The 21,073-nt window shown below is 47.3% G+C and overlaps 1 protein-coding gene across 2 annotated transcripts in view; it reads right to left on the bottom strand.

Moving 5' to 3' along the window:
* Positions 1 to 953: 953 nt before the first annotated feature.
* The window catches only part of UBR1 (ubiquitin protein ligase E3 component n-recognin 1), a 121,460-nt gene continuing 101,340 nt past the window's right edge, over positions 954 to 21,073 (bottom strand). For both annotated transcript variants that reach the window (XM_044271645.1, XM_044271646.1), the window contains exons 40-48: positions 20,327 to 20,414; positions 18,153 to 18,289; positions 16,861 to 16,969; positions 8,922 to 8,978; positions 6,848 to 6,925; positions 5,645 to 5,815; positions 5,391 to 5,492; positions 4,186 to 4,348; positions 954 to 1,236 (exon numbers count right to left, since the gene is read on the bottom strand). In XM_044271645.1, the coding sequence (XP_044127580.1) occupies positions 4,207 to 4,348; positions 5,391 to 5,492; positions 5,645 to 5,815; positions 6,848 to 6,925; positions 8,922 to 8,978; positions 16,861 to 16,969; positions 18,153 to 18,289; positions 20,327 to 20,414 (884 nt within the window). In that variant the 3' untranslated portion in view covers positions 954 to 1,236; positions 4,186 to 4,206. The remainder of the gene's footprint in view (positions 1,237 to 4,185; positions 4,349 to 5,390; positions 5,493 to 5,644; positions 5,816 to 6,847; positions 6,926 to 8,921; positions 8,979 to 16,860; positions 16,970 to 18,152; positions 18,290 to 20,326; positions 20,415 to 21,073) is intronic.

The following is a 21,073-nucleotide window of genomic DNA, read 5'->3' as shown; positions in this document are numbered from 1 at the left end:
TTCTGCTCCCTTTAGCTTCTTTACAAGGCTGTTATGTGACCTTGTTGTTTTCCTTGCTGACATCACGTCTACAGTCCTGTGCAGCACCTCAGCAAGGCAGGGCGGTGCTCCTGCGTACACTCCCTCTCCTCATAGCCTTCTGCTTGCACGGCCTCTAGCCATGCCCCTTCTCAGCACTGTGTATTGTCCGTGCCTCTCTCCCCTGCCCAGCCTGGCACTACCATTCCCCAGCTCTGTAGACACTGGGCAGGGGAGAGAGGAGCTAGTGACTGCTGCACAGACCTGCAACGATCGCTGTAAAAAATGTTGGGCATCCCGGACACCCCCTTTAAAGTGGAGATCAAAACATGCCTTTGACTCCCTGCTGATCAGCTGTATGAAGAGGTAGTGGTGCTCATGCGGGTACTGCTTCCTGCTCATCGTCTCCTTTGCAGCAGTGACGCAGTGTAAGTACAGTTGCTTGTCCCATTCACTTGAATGGGACGAGCAGTTGAAATTACACTGCGCTGCCTCTACGATGAGCAGGTCATTTTGAAGGGGAAGCAGCACCCCCATGAGCACCACTACCTCTTCAAACAGCTGATCGGCGGGGGTGCCAGGAGTCGGACCCCTGCCAATCTGATATTGATGACCCAACCTGCGGATAGATCATCAATATTGTAGCACTGCACAACCCATTTTAACCAATTCTAACTCTGACCCAGTGGGACCATTCTCTGTCTATAGACCCGACTTTAACAGCTTTCACTTGCTTTTATAAATCTCTCTCACTATGTCTCCCTCGGTTGCATGGATATATATATGTTGTTACGGACGTATGTGAAACTAACAGGATAAACTAGATCTAAAGGCTATTTATTATTATTATTATTATTATAATAATAAAGCATTTAAGTCCTTTAACCTTAGAAGAACATTTAGGTTTTCCTCACTGTAAAGTAATGCAAATTGCATATGTTTTCAAACAAAAGCTTTATTACTTTTTTTTTCTTTTTTATAAAAACACATGAAAAAATAACCATTAATTGCATTATCAAACCAGGTATAGTTGGCAACGCTGGACTAATAAAATGAGAACTGACATAAACATATAAAACACGGTTTGCAGCATGTCTTGACTTCTCTTTACGTTGGTGCGGGGAATCCTCTTATAATTTTGTGATTATCCAAGTAAAAAAATATATTTGCATACATTGCAGTCATTGGGATGTGAAGAGGGATCATTAAAGCTTGTCCCTATAAAAGAAACAGAAATGTTAAGATATCAGGATTTAAATACCACAACATAGGGACGTACACACACACCAAAGAACCCTATCTATTCAGGTTGAAAATGATTTCATGGTATTGGTATTTTTTCAGATCACATAATCTAATTCTAGTCAGTTTTCCCCAGTATATATTCCTTATATCTGGCTAGTTAGATTTCCTTGGACACTGAATGGAACAACCCAGCTCATATTACACACAGGGCATATGGATATAGAGGGAGAACCATTCTCAGAACCTTCTCCTAAGGCCTCATGCACATGACCGCATCCTTTTTGTGGTCTGCAAATCGCAGATCCGCACAACACGGAATCTCAGCCGAGTGAATGCCGCCATTTATTTTTTAGCTCCCGTAGAAATGATCTAACCGTTGTCCGCAAAACAGTGTGCTGTCCGCATTGAAATGAATGGGTCTGCATTCGATCCGCTCAAAATGCGGATCGGATGTGCACCGAAAATATGGTTGAGTGCATGAGGCCTACGAGTCAGGTAGAAGAGCTTCTACGAAGGAGGGCTCTTGCTTTGGTGGACTCAGGCCATCCGATTATTAGATGGATGGGTTTTCATCTGAATTTCTGACCAGGACTCGGGTTAAAGAGGGTTGTCTCTGATGCGAAAAAACCCTTTTAAAGGGTGGTACAAAAACAGGCATGGACTCACCATTAAAATGCTGTGCTGAGGGTTCCCCGGTGTCCCTTGTTTAGTTAGTCAGAGTAAAGATGTGTTTTACTTCACCGTGACAGCCAATCACTGACTGCAGTGGTGATGTCAGCATAGTCGGCACAAACAGTGACCCGGCAGCACAATTCTCAGTGATGATGTAAGCGGATGTACTGTATATTCTAGCATATTCTAGCATGGCATAGAACATTATTGTTAAGAATCAGAACCACAATCCCTTCAGATCCGCTTCAAAAGAGTTAATTTTGTAGCTTGCATGTAAAATATTAAATATAGTATAGTATGCAACAATTCCAATTAAGGCTACTTTCACACTTGCGGCAGAGGATTCCGGCAGGCAGTTCCGTCGCCTGAACTGCCTGCCGGATCCGGCAATCCGGACGCAAATGCATGGCATTTGTCAGACGGATCCGGATGCGGATCCATCTTACAAATGCATTGCAATACCGGATCCATCTTTCCAGTTGTCATCAGGAAAAACGGATCCGGTATTTATTTTTCTCTCATTTTTAAAGGTCAGTTTTGCCGGAACACTTGGCATTAATGCACTTGAATGGAAATTAATGCCGGATCCGGCATGTGTTCAGTATTTTTGGCCGGAGAGAAAACTGCAGCATGCTGCGGTATTTTCTCTGGCCAAAAAACGAAGAGGGCCTGAACTGATGCATCCTGAACGGAATGTTCTCTATTCAGAATGCATTAGGATAAAACTGGTCAGTTTTTTTCCAGTATAGAGCCCCTGAGACGGAACTCAATGCCGGAAAACAAAAACGCTAGTGTGAAAGTACCCTAATACCATTCATCAGGCATGAAAAAAGAGGTAGGGTGCAGGCTTATAGTCTTCCTGGAGGATGTCATGTGCAGAGACCTATGGTATGAAGGCGAACTGTACTTGGTGTTGTACACTTGATGCCTTCCCATCATAAGGGTGAAAGAAACTCGCCTGAAGCAGACCTGAATATGGATGGTATGTCACTGTGCAATCACTGACTGGCTCTCATGGTCACATGGGGAGTACAACACATCACTGATGTAGGAAAGTCCATGAGGGACGATGGAATAAAAGGAACAGAAAAAACTGTGAATTTGAAAGGTTTGTATGTGCCTGCATTTTTGGGTTCATTATTTAAGACCGGGGTCTAAAAGTAAGGGTACTTTCACACTTGCGGCAGAGGATTCTGGCAGGTCGTTCCGGCGCCAGAACTGCCTGCCGGATTCGGCCATCCGAACACAAACTGATGGCATTTGTCAGATGGATGCGGATCCGTCTGACAAATGCATTACAATACCGTCTCTCCGGTGTCAACCAGAAAAATGGATCCGGTATAAAATTATTTTTTTGCATTTTTAATGGTCTGCGCGTTTTTCCGGAACACTTAATACTCTTTAATGTAAATTAATGCCGGATCCAGCATTCCGGCAAGTGTTCAGTATTTTTGGCCGGAGATAAAACTGTGTGGTATTTTCTCCGTCCAAAAAAAGTAAAAGGAACTGAACTGATGCATCCTGAACGGAATGTTCTCCATTCAGAATGCATTAGGATAAAACTGATCAGTATTTTTTGGTATTGAGCTCCTGTGACGAAACTCAATACCGGAAAACAAAAACGCTAGTGTGAAAGTACCCTAACCTCTATAGCTGGCGGTGGATCTGCCAAAGTTATGCATAGGCGACTCCTGCACCAGTCTAAACGTAAGCCAGCTCCCTTGCTAGTTTACATTTAGACCATTTTCTACGACTAAAACAGGTGTAAAAAATTATGAATGAGACAGGCCTGCCGGCCCGTCCCCTTCCCTGCCACGCACCCTTTTTTAGACCTGCAAGAGACCTTTGTGCTGCAATCTCCGCTAGAAATACATATTTCTGGGTAGTAAATGACCCCCTTTATCCTTATCCCAAATACAATTTTTTTTTTACAATCAAAATGTTGGAAACTCCTTTACCTGTCACTGTGTTCTATGTACAGAATGCCATTCATCATGGTGACGCTCTAAATTTGACAAACATTATGTCCTGAATTACTCTATATGACTTCTACTCATCATCCAAGGGGTATGGATTAGATCTGAAGGTCAGTGCAAAACTAGACATGTCAATGCACCTAAAGTTATGTAGAGGCCGGCGCATCAAGCACCAGCACAGCTAAAACGCCAGTCTTAATAAATGACCCCATATCTGTCTAATATGTTAGGTTTAATTATTATGTAAGTTAAACGTAATACATGTATTTCTTACCAATTGCACCTAAACAGACATTTAAAGGAGACTCCAATTGAAGCCAAAAAATGTCTGGCTTATTTCTAAGTTACGTGCAATTTCTTCAATGATGCAGTGCTGTTGCCACATGAGGTGCAGCTTTCGGTATCTTTCACGGGAGAGTCGTAGTGGATTCCCACGTCTTCACAACGGATCATAGAGAAAATAAGAGTAGAAAATTACATATATTATACTAGACCGGGGGTGCACAACCTGTGGCCCAGGGGCCACATACGACCTTCTATACCATTCTGTGCAGCCCCCAACCATCTGGTAACAGACATGTATGTCTATGTCTTGTGGCTGCTCACATCTTTCATGTATTCTCCCATTAGATGGGATTACTAGAAGTGTGACTAGACATTTATGATATATACTGTATGTTCAATATGCCATAAATATAATATTTTAATTGGTAATACCCCTTTAAGTTTAATTTTCGGCCCTTGGAATTGATTCAGGCTGACAATGTGGCCCGCAACCAGAAAAGGTTGTGCACCCCTGTACTACCTGTGTGCATTTTTAAAAATTTTTTTTTTTAGTTTTACATGACAGTGATATAGTAATGTTTGCATAGCCATTACAGATTTCATAAAAGAAGAAGCATTAGGGTAGGTCCTCCTGCACACGACCATATCTGATTTGTGGTCCACAAATCACGGATCCGCAAAATCTGGATGCGGTCCGTGTGCATCCCCCAATTTTCCTGGGACCCACTGTAAAAACACAAAAAGCCTATACTTGTCCGCAAAACAGACATGAATAGTACAGGTTCTATATAACGGATGCAGACAGAACATGGATGAGATCCTTGTGATGTCCGTCTTTTTTGATGACCCATAAAAATGAACGGAATGGACCAAAAATACAGTCGTGTGCATGAGACCTAAGACTGTCGGCATGTAAATTGGAAAAATCTTCTGACATATGATGGGCATATAGGCACATGTATGCAGCTATATTGCACGGGTGCATTCACTGCCCACTGACTTCTATTATTGTGATTGTAAATCACGTGATATATGTTTCTTGCAAGATCCCCTTTATTGAAAAGAGGCTGACTGTGCTATTTAATACACAAAATATATCTATAGCCCTGAAGTATACCTAAAGGACGCCCAATATATTGTATCGATACAATCGTACTGCGAGTATAGCTTGAGAATGTAGAAGATGAGTCTTACTTTAAACCAGGGTCAGTTTCTCCATATTCATCCAGATATGGTGCTGGGTACAAGCAGCCTCTTGTTTTCACTTCAGTAAGCACAACTTTACATTCTCTAATCCTGAAAAATACATAATATATGTAACCACAAAATCCACCACTCCTGCAGCCATGCACAGCTACGGTCCATGAATCTTCAAAATCTCTGCATTTTTGCTGATAGTCTTCCTGTTACTCCTTTTTTATCGTATCTTGTCAGATTCAATGACTCACTTGAGGAATATACAGATTCCAGCTCCACAGTGCAATGCATGTGCGGTGCAAGCCCCCAGCTCCTCTCCATTGACCACCTCCTGACAACAAGTGTTCTGAGAGCACAGTATGGCCCCACACAGAAGACACATCACTGGGTGTTTACGTTCAGCATCCTGGGATTTCGGGCACCTAAAAAACAACATATATACTGGTAATGTCTCCAATTTTTGTACCGAACACACCGGAAGCTTTATCCACTCCGGTCAAATTCTGTTGGTGGGCAGGAGACCGGAAATGAGATATAGTAACTAGCGTGCATTCCATGTTGGGCCACACGCCAAACCATTTAACGAGTTAACATGTCCGAACAGGCTTTCAGCCCTACATCATTGTTATGGCCACCAATTCCCTTTGATCTGTGTGATGGCATCCGGGACCTCCCTATAAATATAAGTGTTTGCCTCTGATCTCAGTACGATTGTGTTTTTACTCCTGAAGAAGGGGAGCTTTGCCTTATCCTCGAAACTCATTGAGTCAATAAACATACCCGCAGCATAGAAGCCTGCTATTGTTCTCTATCAGACGGCTGAGTGTGGGTCCATCTGTTGAGCTGGCCTGGTGCGAGAGGTGTCGGGGGTTGTGTCTCTCTCCCACCTCTTGACTTATGTGAGTAAATGAGTCTGATCTAATGTCACCTTTTGTGCCTCCAACTACCATTTCAGCGCCTGTACTTACACAGCATTTTGCATTGCGGATAGGTGATAAATGTATGATTGCTGGGGGTCCAACCGCTGTCACAAGAACAGGGGTGATAAATGCTTGATCAGCTAGGGGACAGATCACTTGTACCCCAAGCGATCACAAGAACAAAAGTCCCTGACTCCCCTGTGTGAATGAAGTGGTGGTGTACATGCATGACCACCACTCCATTCACCTCCACGGGACTGCCTGGGACTCAGCTATCTCCATCAGTATCCCCTATAAGTGAATGGATCAGTGGTCACAAATTTGCACCACCGCTCCATTCACACAGGGGGACTTAGGGACCCCCATTCCCCCCATGGGGATCCCAACAGGCGGACCCTCAGCTATCATATGTTGATGATCAATCCCGAGGATAGGTGATAAATGTTATTTGTGGGACAGCCCCTTTAATGTAAATGTACCTGCACGCAATGTAGTAAAATTCATCTGGAAAGAATAAAGTATTATATCCAGTACCTGAAATGGGAAGCTTGATTGAGCAGAATGCTGTAATCTTCAGGCAGCTCCGTTAAGGTGTTAAGACTCCTTGGGTACCTGCAGGATAACAGACGAGTGCCTCATAATCTGCTTACACAACTTCTCTACTTTGAGATCCCACATAATGTTCTGTACCAGACTATTGTCAATCAGAGGCTACCATTTTATCATCTCAGTTATGATACAGTAAAAGGCGAATCAAGAGTCATTATTTTAATAGAGGACACCTCCGAATATTCTGTCATGCTTCCTGCCATTAAAACAGGTTGTAATATTCAAGTATGGATGTGGGATTATGGAACTGGAAATAAAAAGTGACTCATTGAAAAGTGAAACCTCAACCCTACCATATACCTCTCTCTCCAGTGGAACGTAAATGATTATCTACTTGTCTAAATCTACCTTTACAGTACCGTGCGAAAAGTTTTAGACAGGTGTGTAAAGATTGCTGCAGACTAGCTATGGTCCTCAAGTGATTCTTTGTGCTTCTTCCAAAGAGCTATATCCAGACAGATACTCATCCATCATACAATACCATCACGGAGCTGCAGTACAAGCGGTACAATAATCTGCCAGCAGTGACACATGGTGGAGATCCCTTGTAAATTTGGGGCTGCATTAGAGCAAATGGAGTTGGGGATTTGGTCAGGACTTTAAACATGCAGCCAATGTCATTAATCTTCAGTGTAAAGAAGAACAAAGAGTCCCGGAAGTGATGATATGGCCCCTCACAGAGCCCTGATCTCAACATCATCAAGACTGGATTACATGAAGAGACAGACTGTATTGATTGTATTTAGATTTCTCTTTTAGATTTTCTTCATTTACATAGAATTTTCTGCATTGATAAAAATCAACTATTAACACTTCCATTTTTGGAAGCATTCTCACTTTGCAGCATTTTTTCCACATCTGCCTAAATCTTTTGAACAGTATTCTCCAAAAACCTGCTTTCTGAAATGCAGATTCTTAGCACAATGACCTTAGGGTCCCTGCATGCAACAAAGCCATGCATATGGACCCTGTACAGAAGCACACTGGTCCATATTATAACCCCTTAGGTACTCTGTCTGCTACCATATGGTGCAATCATGAGACTTAGTATAGCATTGCATCTGTAGTACTGCATGCATTACAGTTTTTTCTCACAGTACATTACAGTTCTGTGTAATCTACTACTCTTAATTGTTCTTTCATTGTGTTATGAAATTAAGGGTCCATTCACAGGTCCGAAAAATGGGTCCGCATCCGTTCCGAAATTTTGCGGAAAAGGTGCGGACCCATTCATTTTCAATAGGGCCGGAATATGCTGTCCGCATCCGCATGTGCGGATCCGCACTTCCATTCTGCAAAAAAAACCAGAACATGTCCTATTCTTGTCCAAAATTGCATTTTCTATGAGACTGCCGGCGATGTGCGGTCCGCAAAATGCGGAACGAACATTGCTGATGTCCGTGTTTTGCGGAAAAATACGAACGTGTGAATGGAATTATGATTGTATTCAAATGTACAGGAAATAATATGGGTGGATGTGTCCCCACCAATCTCACTTTTGTGGCATATCCAACTGACTTGCCATAAAGCATTCAAGTGGAAAATGCCCTTAAAGGCTATGGACATCTTTGGGGCAATTTGTTTTTATTATTGCATTGTACTCATTTTGAGCTAAAAATCACTTTTTCTTTATTAAAAATGTTGAGCCCCTTTCTCTGTAAAGCCTTGAGATTCTCTAGTACAATGCTCTGTGTTTTTACTGTGTTCTGTCAGGCAGCTCGGCTGATGGCTCCTTATATCTGATCTTATAAACACTCATTATACCTCAAGTCTTATTTTACTGATAAAAAATTGGCTTAAATAAGTGTTTTTGAGCTATAAGTAATTTAGAGATATGGGTTATTAGATTACCGGGAAGAACAATTCTCAAAGCTGGACAGAAGTTAACCCGTTATGACAAAGCTGCTGAATGTTTTTAATAAAGACCATTCAAGAAAATAATTTTAAGCCCACGGACAAATCTGTAATGTTAGTGAAAAAGTTCTAACAGTGGTCTAACCTGATTGCACTTGTTTTACCAGCGAGGACGCTAAGAACAGCTGGGTCAGATCCCCACCTAGAGAACAAAGAGACAGTTGTGACAGCTGCAGACTGTTAATTGAAGTGACTAAATCTGTTCAGTCATACTTCATAGTTCATGCAATGTGTGCGACAACCAGAGATCAGATGGTGTACTCATTTATTAATACCTTCCCAGGCACAGCGCTGAGATTTGTGTATTTTCTACATGTTGTCTCTGGGGTGGCAGTAAAATCTCTTTCTCGCTCTTTCCTTGGGGGACACAGAAGACCTTGGGTATAGCTCATCTCCATAGGAGGCGTGACACTAAGTGAAAGCTGTTAAGCCCCTCCTCCACAGCTATACCCTCAGCCTGGAGAGAGAGGCTGCCAGTTGCGTGTCCAAGTAGTGAAAAAAGGCAAAGCCCAAAAGTGGAACCAACAAGCCAACTACCCAACGGGTAACACAAACTCGGAAACCGTGTAGAGAAAAACAAATGAATGGGTGGGTGCTGTGTCCCCCAAGGAAAGAGCGAGAAAGAGATTTTACTGGTAAGTTATACAAAAATCTCGTTTTCTCGCCCAGTTTCCTTGGGGGACACAGAAGACCTTGGGACGTTCAAAAGCAGTCCAAAAGGGGAGGGACCACAGCACCAAGGCGAAGCACCCGAAGGCATCCAGGAACCGCCGCCCGCACACCCAGGCGGGCCAAGGCAGCATCCGCCGAAGCCTGAGTAAGCCCCCTGCAGAACTCGGTAAGGCGTGCAAGGAAGACCAGTGGCCGCCTTGCCCAAATGCATGGCCGAAGCCCAATGCCTCCGACCCAGGAGGCACCGACCGCTCTGGTGAAATGAATGGTGACATCAAAGGCAGACCCCTGCCCCTGGTGCGGCAACCTCAGCAATAGCCAATCTGATAAGCTGAGAAAAGCCATCCCGGAGGCAGTCAACCCTAAGCACGGACCGCCTGGAAACACAAGAGACCGAACGTCGCCAAGAGTCGGAGATCTCCAAGCAAAAACTGCAAAGCCCAAACAACATATAGGCAAACACCACCTTCAGAAGGAAGGAAGACATGGGATGTAGAACAGCCCTGACCTGGGGAAAGACAGAAGGCTCGGAACAAGAAGGGCCGCCACTCAGGCACCCGTCCGAGACACGACGGCTATGGAAACAACCGTACAGGACAGAAGAGGTAGAGAGAACTGCTGTAACGGCTCCAAGGGAAAGATTGGAGCGCCGAGAACTCAGCATGCAGCTCCCAGGGCGGTACCGGAGGACAGTACAGAGGAACCAAAGAGCCACTCCGAGGAAGAAGGTCTGAACAGGCCCCGAGGGCCGGGGAACGCTGGAAGAGGAAGGACAGCGCCGACACTTGACACTTCAAGCAAAAGAGTCCCAGTCCCAGGTCCAGGCCGGACTGGAGAAAGACAGAACCATGGGGGGGAGAAGGGCAGAGTGGGGAATGCCCAGCTACCCACAGACACCCAGACAAAAAACCCTAAGTCCAACGACAGATCCTGGACGAAACACAGCCAGGAGCGAACAGTAGCGAGCCCGCTGGAGTCACCTGGGCAAGCGGGTAAAAACCCAATGTGACCAGGCGCAGACCAGTAACACGGGCAGAAGGGTCGGAAAAAACTGGTCCCGTCGGCCTCCGAGCAACGTTGTCCCGTATCCACCCGGAGTGGGGGAGCAGAAGGACAGACGGAAGGGAACCGAAGGGTCCGCCCAGCATCCGCCAGATGCCAGGACAAGACAGGCTAAAGTCCATGCTGATGTAGCCACCACAGGAAGACTATCTACAGTCCTGGTGTGGGAGATCGAAGGACAATCTGGACCGAAGGGCAGTCCCCCCAAGTTACCAAGAAGGTAAGTCTACAGCAGGACCATAGCCTAGAATGGAAAGCGCAATCTGCACCCAGCGGGAGGACAGAACGCGGTAGACCCAGCAAGAGGCACACAGCTAATACATCCAGTGTGAACAAGGGAGACAGTACGAGACCAAAGGAACACCGGAACCATCCACATGAACAACCATGCTCCCCCCAGAGGGGAGGACAGTGAAGGAACAGCCTCTGAAGCCTGGCCGGGGCAGAAGCCACATCGGAGTGATCTGTACCGAACGGGGAACCAAACAGAGCCGGCGAGACAAGGTAGTCGAGACAGAGGCCGGCATCACACCCCCCAACCGAAAGGAGGAGTGGGCAGCAGGGAAGCCATAGGACAGCCCAAAAGCAGAACCCTGCTACACTGTGAGACGCCCGGTTCACCGCCTCGCAGAAGGCAAATACCCTGAAGAACCCAAGGTGGAGGTCCTCCGGACCTGGGTAATCGAGCATCCAAGAGAAGTTGGGTGATCTTCCCGAGAAGAGTGGCCCGAACCTGGTAGCAGATCAGACCGAAGCGTAGAGGGCGCCAAGAGGAAGGACTCATACCACACTGCATCCGAAGAGGAGGAAATGATAATAGGCGAAGGAACCATAGTCCCGCCAGAGCCAACGAAGAATCCGAGGGGCGCTGCAGACAACAGCACGCATCTAGGAACCACGAAAACTTCCCGGGAGGAAGGGCCAACGAAATGAATGAGTACCACCCAGCTCGGTGCAGTAGAGAGCATAGAGCCCTCCGGGTCAGGTGGACAGAACGATCTCTGTAGAGACGAGTGCAAGGCTTGCGGCAAGTAACCCAAGAGAACAAAGGGATGTCGCAGGAAGGAGGGGAGGCATACGTACGAGCAGCCCCGTAAGCAGTGAGAAGGCCAACCCACCTACGGAAGGAGAAGGCATAAACGGCCCAAACAACGCACAAGAACGGCCGTCCCCTGCAAAAAAGTCACTCAGAGAAGAGGGCCAGCCACAGAGTGCCCCAGCATCTATGGAAGTGCAAAGTGCAACCTGAAAGGGAGTTATGCACAAGCTAGCATGGCACGCGATGGAACGTAAGCAGTCCGCCCCGAAAGGGGGGGAAATGTACCTGGCAAGCTGCAGTCGGCAAGAGTGCAAAGGCCCACCCCAAAAGGGGGTGACGCCTAAGGCCGTACCTACTCCAGAGACATAGGACATACCATATAATCCAGCAGGAGCGCAGGAGGTCCACCTAGTGAAAGGGGGACATGCACAGGGTTATCCTAGCATTAAGAGAGCGTGCAATAATTCCCCCAACACCGAACTTTGTGAGAGTGCAACCACTCCGCCAATGAAGGGGACATGTACAAGTCCAGCACAGCACGTACAAGGACAGCCGTGAATCTCATGAGCGTGCAAAAGTCCGCCCATGGAATGAGGGGTGGTCACGCACAAGGCCAGCACCGAATCCAATGGGAGTGCAAGCGTTCCACCCATGTTAGAGGCCATGCTCATGGCCAGCAACGTATCCGGCTAGAGTGCAGTATGCCGCCCGGAAAAAAAGGGGGGGGGGGGCCATGCACCTGGCCAGCATCTCATCCAGGGAGAGTGGGAGCACCCTGCCATGTACGGGAGTCATGCACATAGCCAGCAACGTACTGGCGAGAGACAAACACAGTCAGTGAGAATGTGTGTATGTCGCCTGAGGAAGGGAGGCATGCCCATGGCCGGCAGCGAATCCAGTGAGAGTGCGTACACCGCCCACGGAAGAGGGGCCATGCACATGGCTGACAGCGGATCCAGCGAGAGTGCAAGCACTCCGCCATGGAAGGGGTTCATGCACATGGCCAGCAACGCACCAGCGAGAGAACAACCACAGACAGAGGGAGTGTATGCATGCGAATCCAGTGAAAGTGCAGCGTTCCGCCTATGGAAGCGTGTCGTGCACCTGGCCAGCACCGCATCCGGTGAGAGTGCAGATTTCCGCCTAATAAAATGGGGACATGCACATGATCGGCAACAAATCCAGTGAGAGTATAGCGTTCCGCCAACGGAAGGGGGTCACGCACATGGTCGACTGCGAATCCAGCGAGAGTGCTGCGTTCTGCCAATGGAAGGGGGACGTGCACATGGCCAGTACCGTATCCGGTGAGGGTGCAGTATTCCGCCTATGGAAGTTGGTCACGCACACGGCCGGCAGCGAATCCAGTGAGAGTGCAGCGTTCCGCCTATGGAAGGGGGACGTGCACATGGCCAGCACCGTATCCGGTGAGAGTGCAGTATTCCGCCTATGGAAGGGGGTCACGCACACGGCTGGCAGCGAATCCAGTGAGAGTGCAGCGTTCCGCCTAGGAAGGGGGACGTGCACATGGCCAGCACCGTATCCGGTGAAACTGCAGCAATCCGCCTAAGAAGGTCATACACAGGGCCAGCCCGCAGCCAGGGAGAGTGCAGTATCCCGCCTCCATACCTGGAGAGGGAGACGAATGCTGCCTACAGAACTGACCGCATGCACTTGGCCCGCGCTGCATCCCGGGAGAGGGCAAGAAACCGCCTAAAAGGGGAAATGCACCTGGCAGCGACGCAGGCTGGGAGCGCGAAACCATGCCGCCTATGGAAGGGGGGCATGCAGACAGGCAGCACTACTGCGATGAGGCTGCAGCGTCCAGCGCAGCCCACAAGAATCTGTTAGACATCTGTTTATTCATTAGTATTTCATATTTTATTTATTTCTTTATTATTATTTTTTTTTTTAAAACAGGCTCTCTGAGGCTAAAGGGGAACCACCATATAGGGGCACAGATTCTCTTGATGCAAGAAAAAAGGGGGTGGCCAACCATACAGGCCCATTGGGAGCCGGCCTGCACCCAAAGGGTTAACAGGGAGCCGGCCTGGGGGCCGGCGCTGCGATCCACTGGGGGCGGAGGAAGCCCCAGGCGGGAAGAATTCGCGCCGGGAGAAGTACCCGCCCCCTCCAACAAAGGCCAGAATTTCGCGGCCTAGTAGGCCGTAAAGCCGGGGGCCTAAATTTGTGCGGCGCCCGGCCGACCGGGGCCGCATAGTATTATATACCGCCGGGACTGAGGCGGAGCGGCGCATTAAACCGGCCGCGGGAGCCCACCCCGCAGGCCGGAAGAGTCAGGGGCCCAAATGGAGTGCCGGAATTGCGGCCCCGCAGGCCCGATGGCGGCCCAGCAGGTCATTGCGGCGCCCGGCCGCACCGGAATGTCCATGCCGGCTGGAGGCGAGTCAGGAGCGGGCCCCAGGCCCTGAGCAACGCTCCGGTAAGGAGATGGGGGGACCCTGAGATCGGGTGCCCGCGTAGTATTATATACCGGCGGGACATCAAAAGATAAAGGGGGACAGCAGCTGCATGTCCTATGGGGGCCAGGAAGGGAGGGGGGAGGGGGAAGCAGAGAGCAGATTGCCGCCCTGCGGCACCCCAGGGGCCAGCCTAGATCCAGCAGTGGAAGGGATTCGAACTCATGACCTCTACCATCAGAGGCAAGGCATTTACCCTCACAGCTATGAAGCTGTTCAGAGGCACAGTATGGGGGTCAGGCCCGCAGGAGACCGGGTGGTGGTAGTAAGGGGGGGACGTAGGGCTGGAGAAGCCACTCTCTTACCACAGCCGTCTTCACCCTCGGTCCATTCCAGCAGGGTCGCCCCTTCAGCTACTGGCACCGTAGTGGCAGGACGCTGGAAGAGGGGCTTGGCGTGCGGGCGACCCTTGTGCTGGCGGGATACAGGGGAGCAGGGCTGCCCTGGTCCACCTTGCCTTCTGTGGGGGAGGCAGCAGTGCGGGTGACCGACACTGGCGCAGCTCGACCCCGGGAGAAACAGAGAGGTCTAGTGAGTCTCTGTTGTCCCTGATGATCTGGAACAAAAAGAAAAGAAAAAGTAAAAATAAAAACTTAAACAAGGAGAAAAGAGCCCTGCAGAGCAGGGAGTGTCTTGCCTCCTTGGACACTAAGCAAAAACTGGCAGCCTCTCTCTCCAGGCTGAGGGTATAGCTGTGGAGGAGGGGCTTAACAGCTTTCACTTAGTGTCACGCCTCCTATGGAGATGAGCTATACCCAAGGTCTTCTGTGTCCCCCAAGGAAACTGGGCGAGAAATCCTATTTTCTCAATCGTATCATTGGGGGACACAGAAGACCATGGGACGTTAAAAAGCAGTACCATGGGGAGGGAACAAGAACAGAACGAATCCAAGGCCGGTCATAAGGCCCCGCACAGAAATGCAGGGGAAAGACGCACCAGGAACCCTGAAAAGGGACAGGAAGACCCATTCTCCGGAAGGCCAGTCAGAGAGCGGCTGAAGACGCAGAGCCTCCGTCTGGGCAGAATACATGGCTCAGTGGAGCGAGCCATGACACCTAAGGGTGGAACCCTGCTCCGGGCGCGGTATACGTCAGCACTTGCAGACCGAATCCAACGTGCAATCGCCCTTGGAGGCCGCCAACCCCTAGCGAGAACCTTCCGGAGCGAAATGGGGGTTCGTACGCCGAGACGGACTGGAGGCTGCTAACAAGGAGTAGAACTCTGACAACGTCCAATAATGTAACTCCCTTCTGTAGGGTGCGAAGGAAAGGGACAGGGAAGGAAGGACAATTACTTTATTGATATGGAAGTTAGAGACCACCTTTTGGAGAAGAAGTTATGGGCTGGAGAACTGCAGTATCCCTGAGAAGAACCAGGAAGGAGATCTTGCAAGAGAGCACCCCCAACTAAGACACCCGCCTGATAGATGTGATAGCCACAAGAAAAACTACCTTCCAGGACAGGAACCGGAGTAAGAACTCCCGCAAGGGCCCAAGTGGAGAAGACTGGAAGGCTGAGAGAACTACATACAGATCCCAAGGCTGTAAGGACGGTACAGAGGAACTGTATGAGTCGCTCCCTGAAGGAAGGTTTCCATGGGCACCAGGGAACCCAGAGTACGCTGGAAGCTGCCCCAGGACAGAAGCGCCAACACCTGACAGCAGGGTCACCCCTTCAGCCACTGGCACCGTAGTGGCAGGAAGCTGGAAGAGGGGCTTGGATGGATGACCCCTTGGCTGGCGGGATGCAGGGGAGCGAGGCTGCCCCTGGTCCACCTTGTCTTCTGTGAGGAAGGCAGCAGTGCGGGTCACCGGCACTGGCGCAACTCGACCCCGGGAGAACAGGGAGGCGAGGCGTCCACTGTTTCCCATCTGAAAAAAATAAGGAAAAAAATAATAAACTAAAATAAGAAATCTTCAGGAGCTTCCCTGCAGAGCAGGGAGGTCTTGCCTCCTATTGACACTCGAAAAAACTGAAGTTCTCTCTCCAGGCTGGAGGGGGTATAGCTGCCGGGGGAGGAGCTAACAGCTTTTACTGGACATAGCTATACCATGATTTCTGTGTCCCCCAATGAATATGGGCGAGAAATATACCATATACACTGGGAGCTTTTCCTGGTGCATATGCTAAATGTAAAATTTGAATGCAATGTTCACAAAACCTTATATTGTAGGCAGCAGGCTTCTGGCTTGAAGACAACTTATGTAACCTGCGTTATACGTAGGCTACTTTCACACTAGCGTTTTTACTGGATCCGGCAGGGTTTAGCAAAAACGCTTCCGTTACTGATAATACAACCATCTGCATCCGTTATGAACAGATCCGGTTGTATTATCTTTAACATTGCCAAGACGGATCCGTCATGAACTTCATTGAAAGTTTCTATTGTGGCAGAGAAAACTGATCCGTCCCCATTGACTTGCATTGGGGGTCATGCCGTCTTGCTCCGCATCCCAGGATGGAAAGCAAACTACAACATGTTTGCTCTCCGGTATGGGAACGCAACTAAATGGAACAGAATGCATTTTGGAGCACTCCGTTCTGTTTAGTTCAGTTTTGTCCCAATTGACAATGAATGCGGACAAAACTAAAGCTTTTCTTTTTTTTTCGGTATTGAGCCCCTATGACGGATCTGAATAACGGAAAACTAAAACGCTAGTGTGAAAGTAGCCTAATATTACTATTGCTGGTGCTTTCTAACACCACTTTAATAAAAATATTTAACATTTATAGAACTTTTGCACACATGCCAAAACATACTGCAGAAATCGTACCTCTGAATAAGTGGTTTCACGGTGTCCCAGTACTCTTGAAAAAGGACAAGTAAATTAGTAGGGAGACAGAGGTAGCTACACAGAGCCTCCAGCTGCTCTTCTGGAGCCACTGTAAAAGAAATGGGTGAAATGCAGATTATAATCATGGCTTGAGAAAGGCTCCAGTATAGAGCCGAAACGTCGCGCTTCCAGCATGGGTGAATAAACACCTCTATTATTCATGTGAGAATGCTGCCTGATTTCTAATTATTTAAAATGCAGATTAGTTAGAAGGACTAAAGGGTGCATTACATGGGCAGATTTTCTGCCCGATGATCGTTAATATGAATGCTAGTTAGCGATCATCCTGCAGTGTAATACTGCCGACGATTGCCCGATGAACAAGCAAACACTTGTTCATCCGGCAATTGTCATTTTTAAGCATGCTTAAAAATAATCGCTTGCCGGCGGCAGATGGTGCTGTCTAATTACGATCTGCCGCCATTGTACAGCATGGGGACGAGCGATGGCATAGTGATCACTTTTCGCCATGATGTGGAGGAGATGGCTGCATGTAATAGAAGTGTCTAACAGTGTCTAGTATTTAGACACCCTGATCGGGCAGGCGATTGTCAGGAGGGAAGTGTTCCTTCCCGGCCGTTATCATATGCAGTGTTTTCATCCACAGCATGGGGAGGAGCAATCGCTATGCTATCGCCCATCACCATGCTGTCTAGTGGTTTCCCGGCAGAAGCTCGTAATTAGACTGCATGATCTGCCACCGGCTACCGATGATTTGCAAGAGGGCTTAAAAAAAAATCACAATTGCCCAATGAATGAGAGTTTGCTCGTTTATCGGGCAATCAGTGGCAGCATTACACTGCAAGATGATCATTTCTTAAGTGCTACAGCACAGACATGATAGTGCACACTTCAACTCAGAGAGTCCTTCACTTCACATCTAATTAAAGATACTGCATGGATTGAGCCCTACTGCCCTTTGGGTGAACTGAAGTGACAGCTGTAAGATTAATACAGCTGTCGGATTAATACAGACTAAAGACTAGTGTCCGGCTTCAGCAATGGTAGAGAAAATCTGTAGTTGTGGAGACCAACTACATACACAATATATGCCCCATAGGGGAAAAGACAGAAGAAATATGGAAGCTTGTATTGCACATGACTTACTCTCCTCAACTCACAGCCCCTGAATAATGTCCCATAAACATAAAAGGGGCAGATGTTAGATGATCAGTATTGGTAACTTTATATATACACAATATACATTATTTAGACGTCTTTAGTAAGCTTACATGAGGACTTCAACTCATCTGGTGGAGTCACTCCCAGCAAATAGTGGAAGAACAGAGCACAGCACCGCAGGTAAGGGACAATACCCTTCTTCACGCAGTCCCAGATATACCAGCCTGGAAGATCAGCTGCTCTAAAGCTGTAACATATCCATGGTACAAAACAACAAATTACTTTCTAAATTTTTGGCATCAAATGAAAGACATTTCTGGAAATGCTCCACTAAAGTGATGGAACACGCATGAGGCTACTTTCACACCAGCGGTTTTTTTTTGTGGCTCCGTCATGGATCTGCAAAAACGCTTCCGTTACAATAATACAACAGCATGCATCCGTTATGAACGAATCTGGTTGTATTATGTCTTATATAGCCATGACGCATCCGTCATGAACAACAGTGAAAGTCAATGGGGGACGGATCTGTTTTCTATTGTGTCAGAGAAAACGTATCCATCTCCATTGAGAGTCATGACGGAACCGTCTTGCTCCGCACCACATAGCAAACAGAAAAACGCTGCTTGCAGTGTTATTCTGTCCCCGATGGGAGCGCAACCAAAAGGAACGGAATGCATTTTGGTACATTCCGTTTCGTACAGTTCAGTTTTGTCCCCATTGACAATGAATGGGGACAAAACTGAAGCGTTTTCATCCGCTATTGAGATCCTATGACGGATCTCAATAGCGGAATTGAAAACGCAGATGTGAAAGTAGCCTTAGAACAAGGGTGAAAAGTGATGTGTGATTTAACTATAGAACAGCGTATAAGCATGAGAGCCAAAAAGGTGTAAAGAAGAGATGTGTTTTTAGTTCTGCTAAATGTATCTTGCCATCAAGTAAAAATGGCAAATTAAAGGTGTTTTCTGGGACTTAATTATTGATGACCTATCCTTAGGATGGGTTACCAGGAAATTCACCATTAAACCAGGCACACTGTCTTGTAGGGCTAGCTCAGCTGAATGTAATAACACCTTTCTCTTAGAGATCCATTGCTTCATTCGGGAGAAAAGTTACTTCTAATCAATGTGCAAATGAGCGGTTAAGTGCACCAAGGGCGGGCCCAAGCCACTTTGTGCACCCTTTCTTGGCTAGCCCCACCCACTCCTTTGACAAGGCCAAGCAAGATGACTATGCAGGGACCTGGCCCCGTCAACCTAGGAGAGGGAGGGGCTGTCAGAGGAAGCAGGAGGAGCAAGGGTGCACAGAGTGCACTTAACTGCTCATTTGCATATGGACTAAAAGTACTTTTTCTCCAGAATGAAGCAATGGATCACTAAGAGAAAGGTATCAATTACATTCAGCTGAGCAAGCCTTACGAGGCATTGAGTCTGGTTTACTAGCGAATTTCCTGGTGAGAGACTGCCTTTAAAATCTGATGGGTTGGGGTCTGAAACCTGGCACCCTATTGTTCGGCTGTTTTCAGAAGCACAGGAACTGTACAGCTCCATAAACTGTGTAGTGGCTAGGCCTAGTGACTGCAGTGCTGATCCCATTCAAGAACCAGAAAACCCCTTTGAACAAAGTCCTTTGCTGTAATGATACGGAATTTGAAGGACTAGGCATCTGTCCAAAACTCCTCTACATCTGCCTCTGACTACAACCATTTAAAAATGATTGTGAAATGAAATTCATTTTCAAATCTGCTGATTTGACCATGACCGGCTGATTATCTGTGCGTCAGGCATATTGGTTTTCAGGGTGTCTGATTCTTTTTTCCCTGCGGGACAAAAGCCATCGGCAGAAGGATCTGGCAGTGGCTTATTCCCCTTTGCCCATTAAAAACACATGCACGCTCGGCCAAGATGACTGCTGTCTAAGATATAGGGACATCTTTATACAATCCACTGAACTGTAGTCCATGTCCAGAAGAAAAAGAAACAGAAATATATCAATTCACTGTATAGACCCCACAGAGTTAGGCCACGTTTACCTCTCTGGTGAACGTTTCCGGCAGACAGGCATGATCCGACATTGCCGGATTTAACAGATCACCGCCGGATGCTTTATGACTATAATGGGATCCGGCCACTTTGCGGCATAAATGCCGGGCTTTGGATAGTGTTTTTTGGCCCAGACAACATTTTCTTAAATTTTTTTTTACTGATTTCCCCTGGAAATTGCTTTGCTTGTGGACCATATTCATATACATATTTATCACTGTCTAAAACAGTACACTAACCCGGTAATGAGCAGTGAAAGGTCCTGACACAGGGCAGCTGCACTATGAGCTTCTTCACAGTCACCTGGCATGGCAGATGGCACACAGTCTGTCAACAGATTAAACAAAAGAACGTATTGTATGAATGTTGAGGATAATTAATTATTATTATTAACAGTAGATTCTTTATATAGAAGACGTGAAACAGGTGAGATGTCTACCTTTTGAGCAAACCTATTGTTTCTGTATCTGAGCACTTTGTATTTAGAAAAAGTACACATTTATGCAGTAAAAATGCATTGATTTATTTAATTTCAACCATGTCCTGAAAACTTACTTTGGCTTGCGTCCCACTGATGCCTTTTAGATGCTGTGAGGATCAGCCGATTGTCGGGAAGGAATGGCTCCGTCCCGACAATCGTCTGCTTGTTAAGTGGAGGTGAAGAGCTGTATTTACATGCAACGATCACCTCCACAGTATGAGAAAGAGCGATGGCTACTGTGATTCGCTCGTCCCTATAAAAAATCATTTTTCCTGGGAAGCAGAATGCTGTTTAGACAACACAATCTACTGCTCGGGACTGATGATTGAGGTTTCCGCATCTCAGATTGTTTCCTCAATGAATAAGCGTTTCGCTCGTTCATCGGGTGATCTGCAGCACCTTTAGACAGGCAGATTATCGGTCACGAGTGTTCATAGTTCATTACCGATAATCAGTCAGAACATCAGGCCATGGTAATCCAGCTTTAAGAACATTGGTCCTTCGT

Source organism: Bufo gargarizans, chromosome 11, assembly GCF_014858855.1.
Source record: "Bufo gargarizans isolate SCDJY-AF-19 chromosome 11, ASM1485885v1, whole genome shotgun sequence".
In the NCBI taxonomy this organism is placed as follows: domain Eukaryota; kingdom Metazoa; phylum Chordata; class Amphibia; order Anura; family Bufonidae; genus Bufo; species Bufo gargarizans.
The sequence above is the reverse complement of the archived record's forward strand: the minus strand, read 5'-3'. Positions and strand labels throughout refer to the sequence as shown.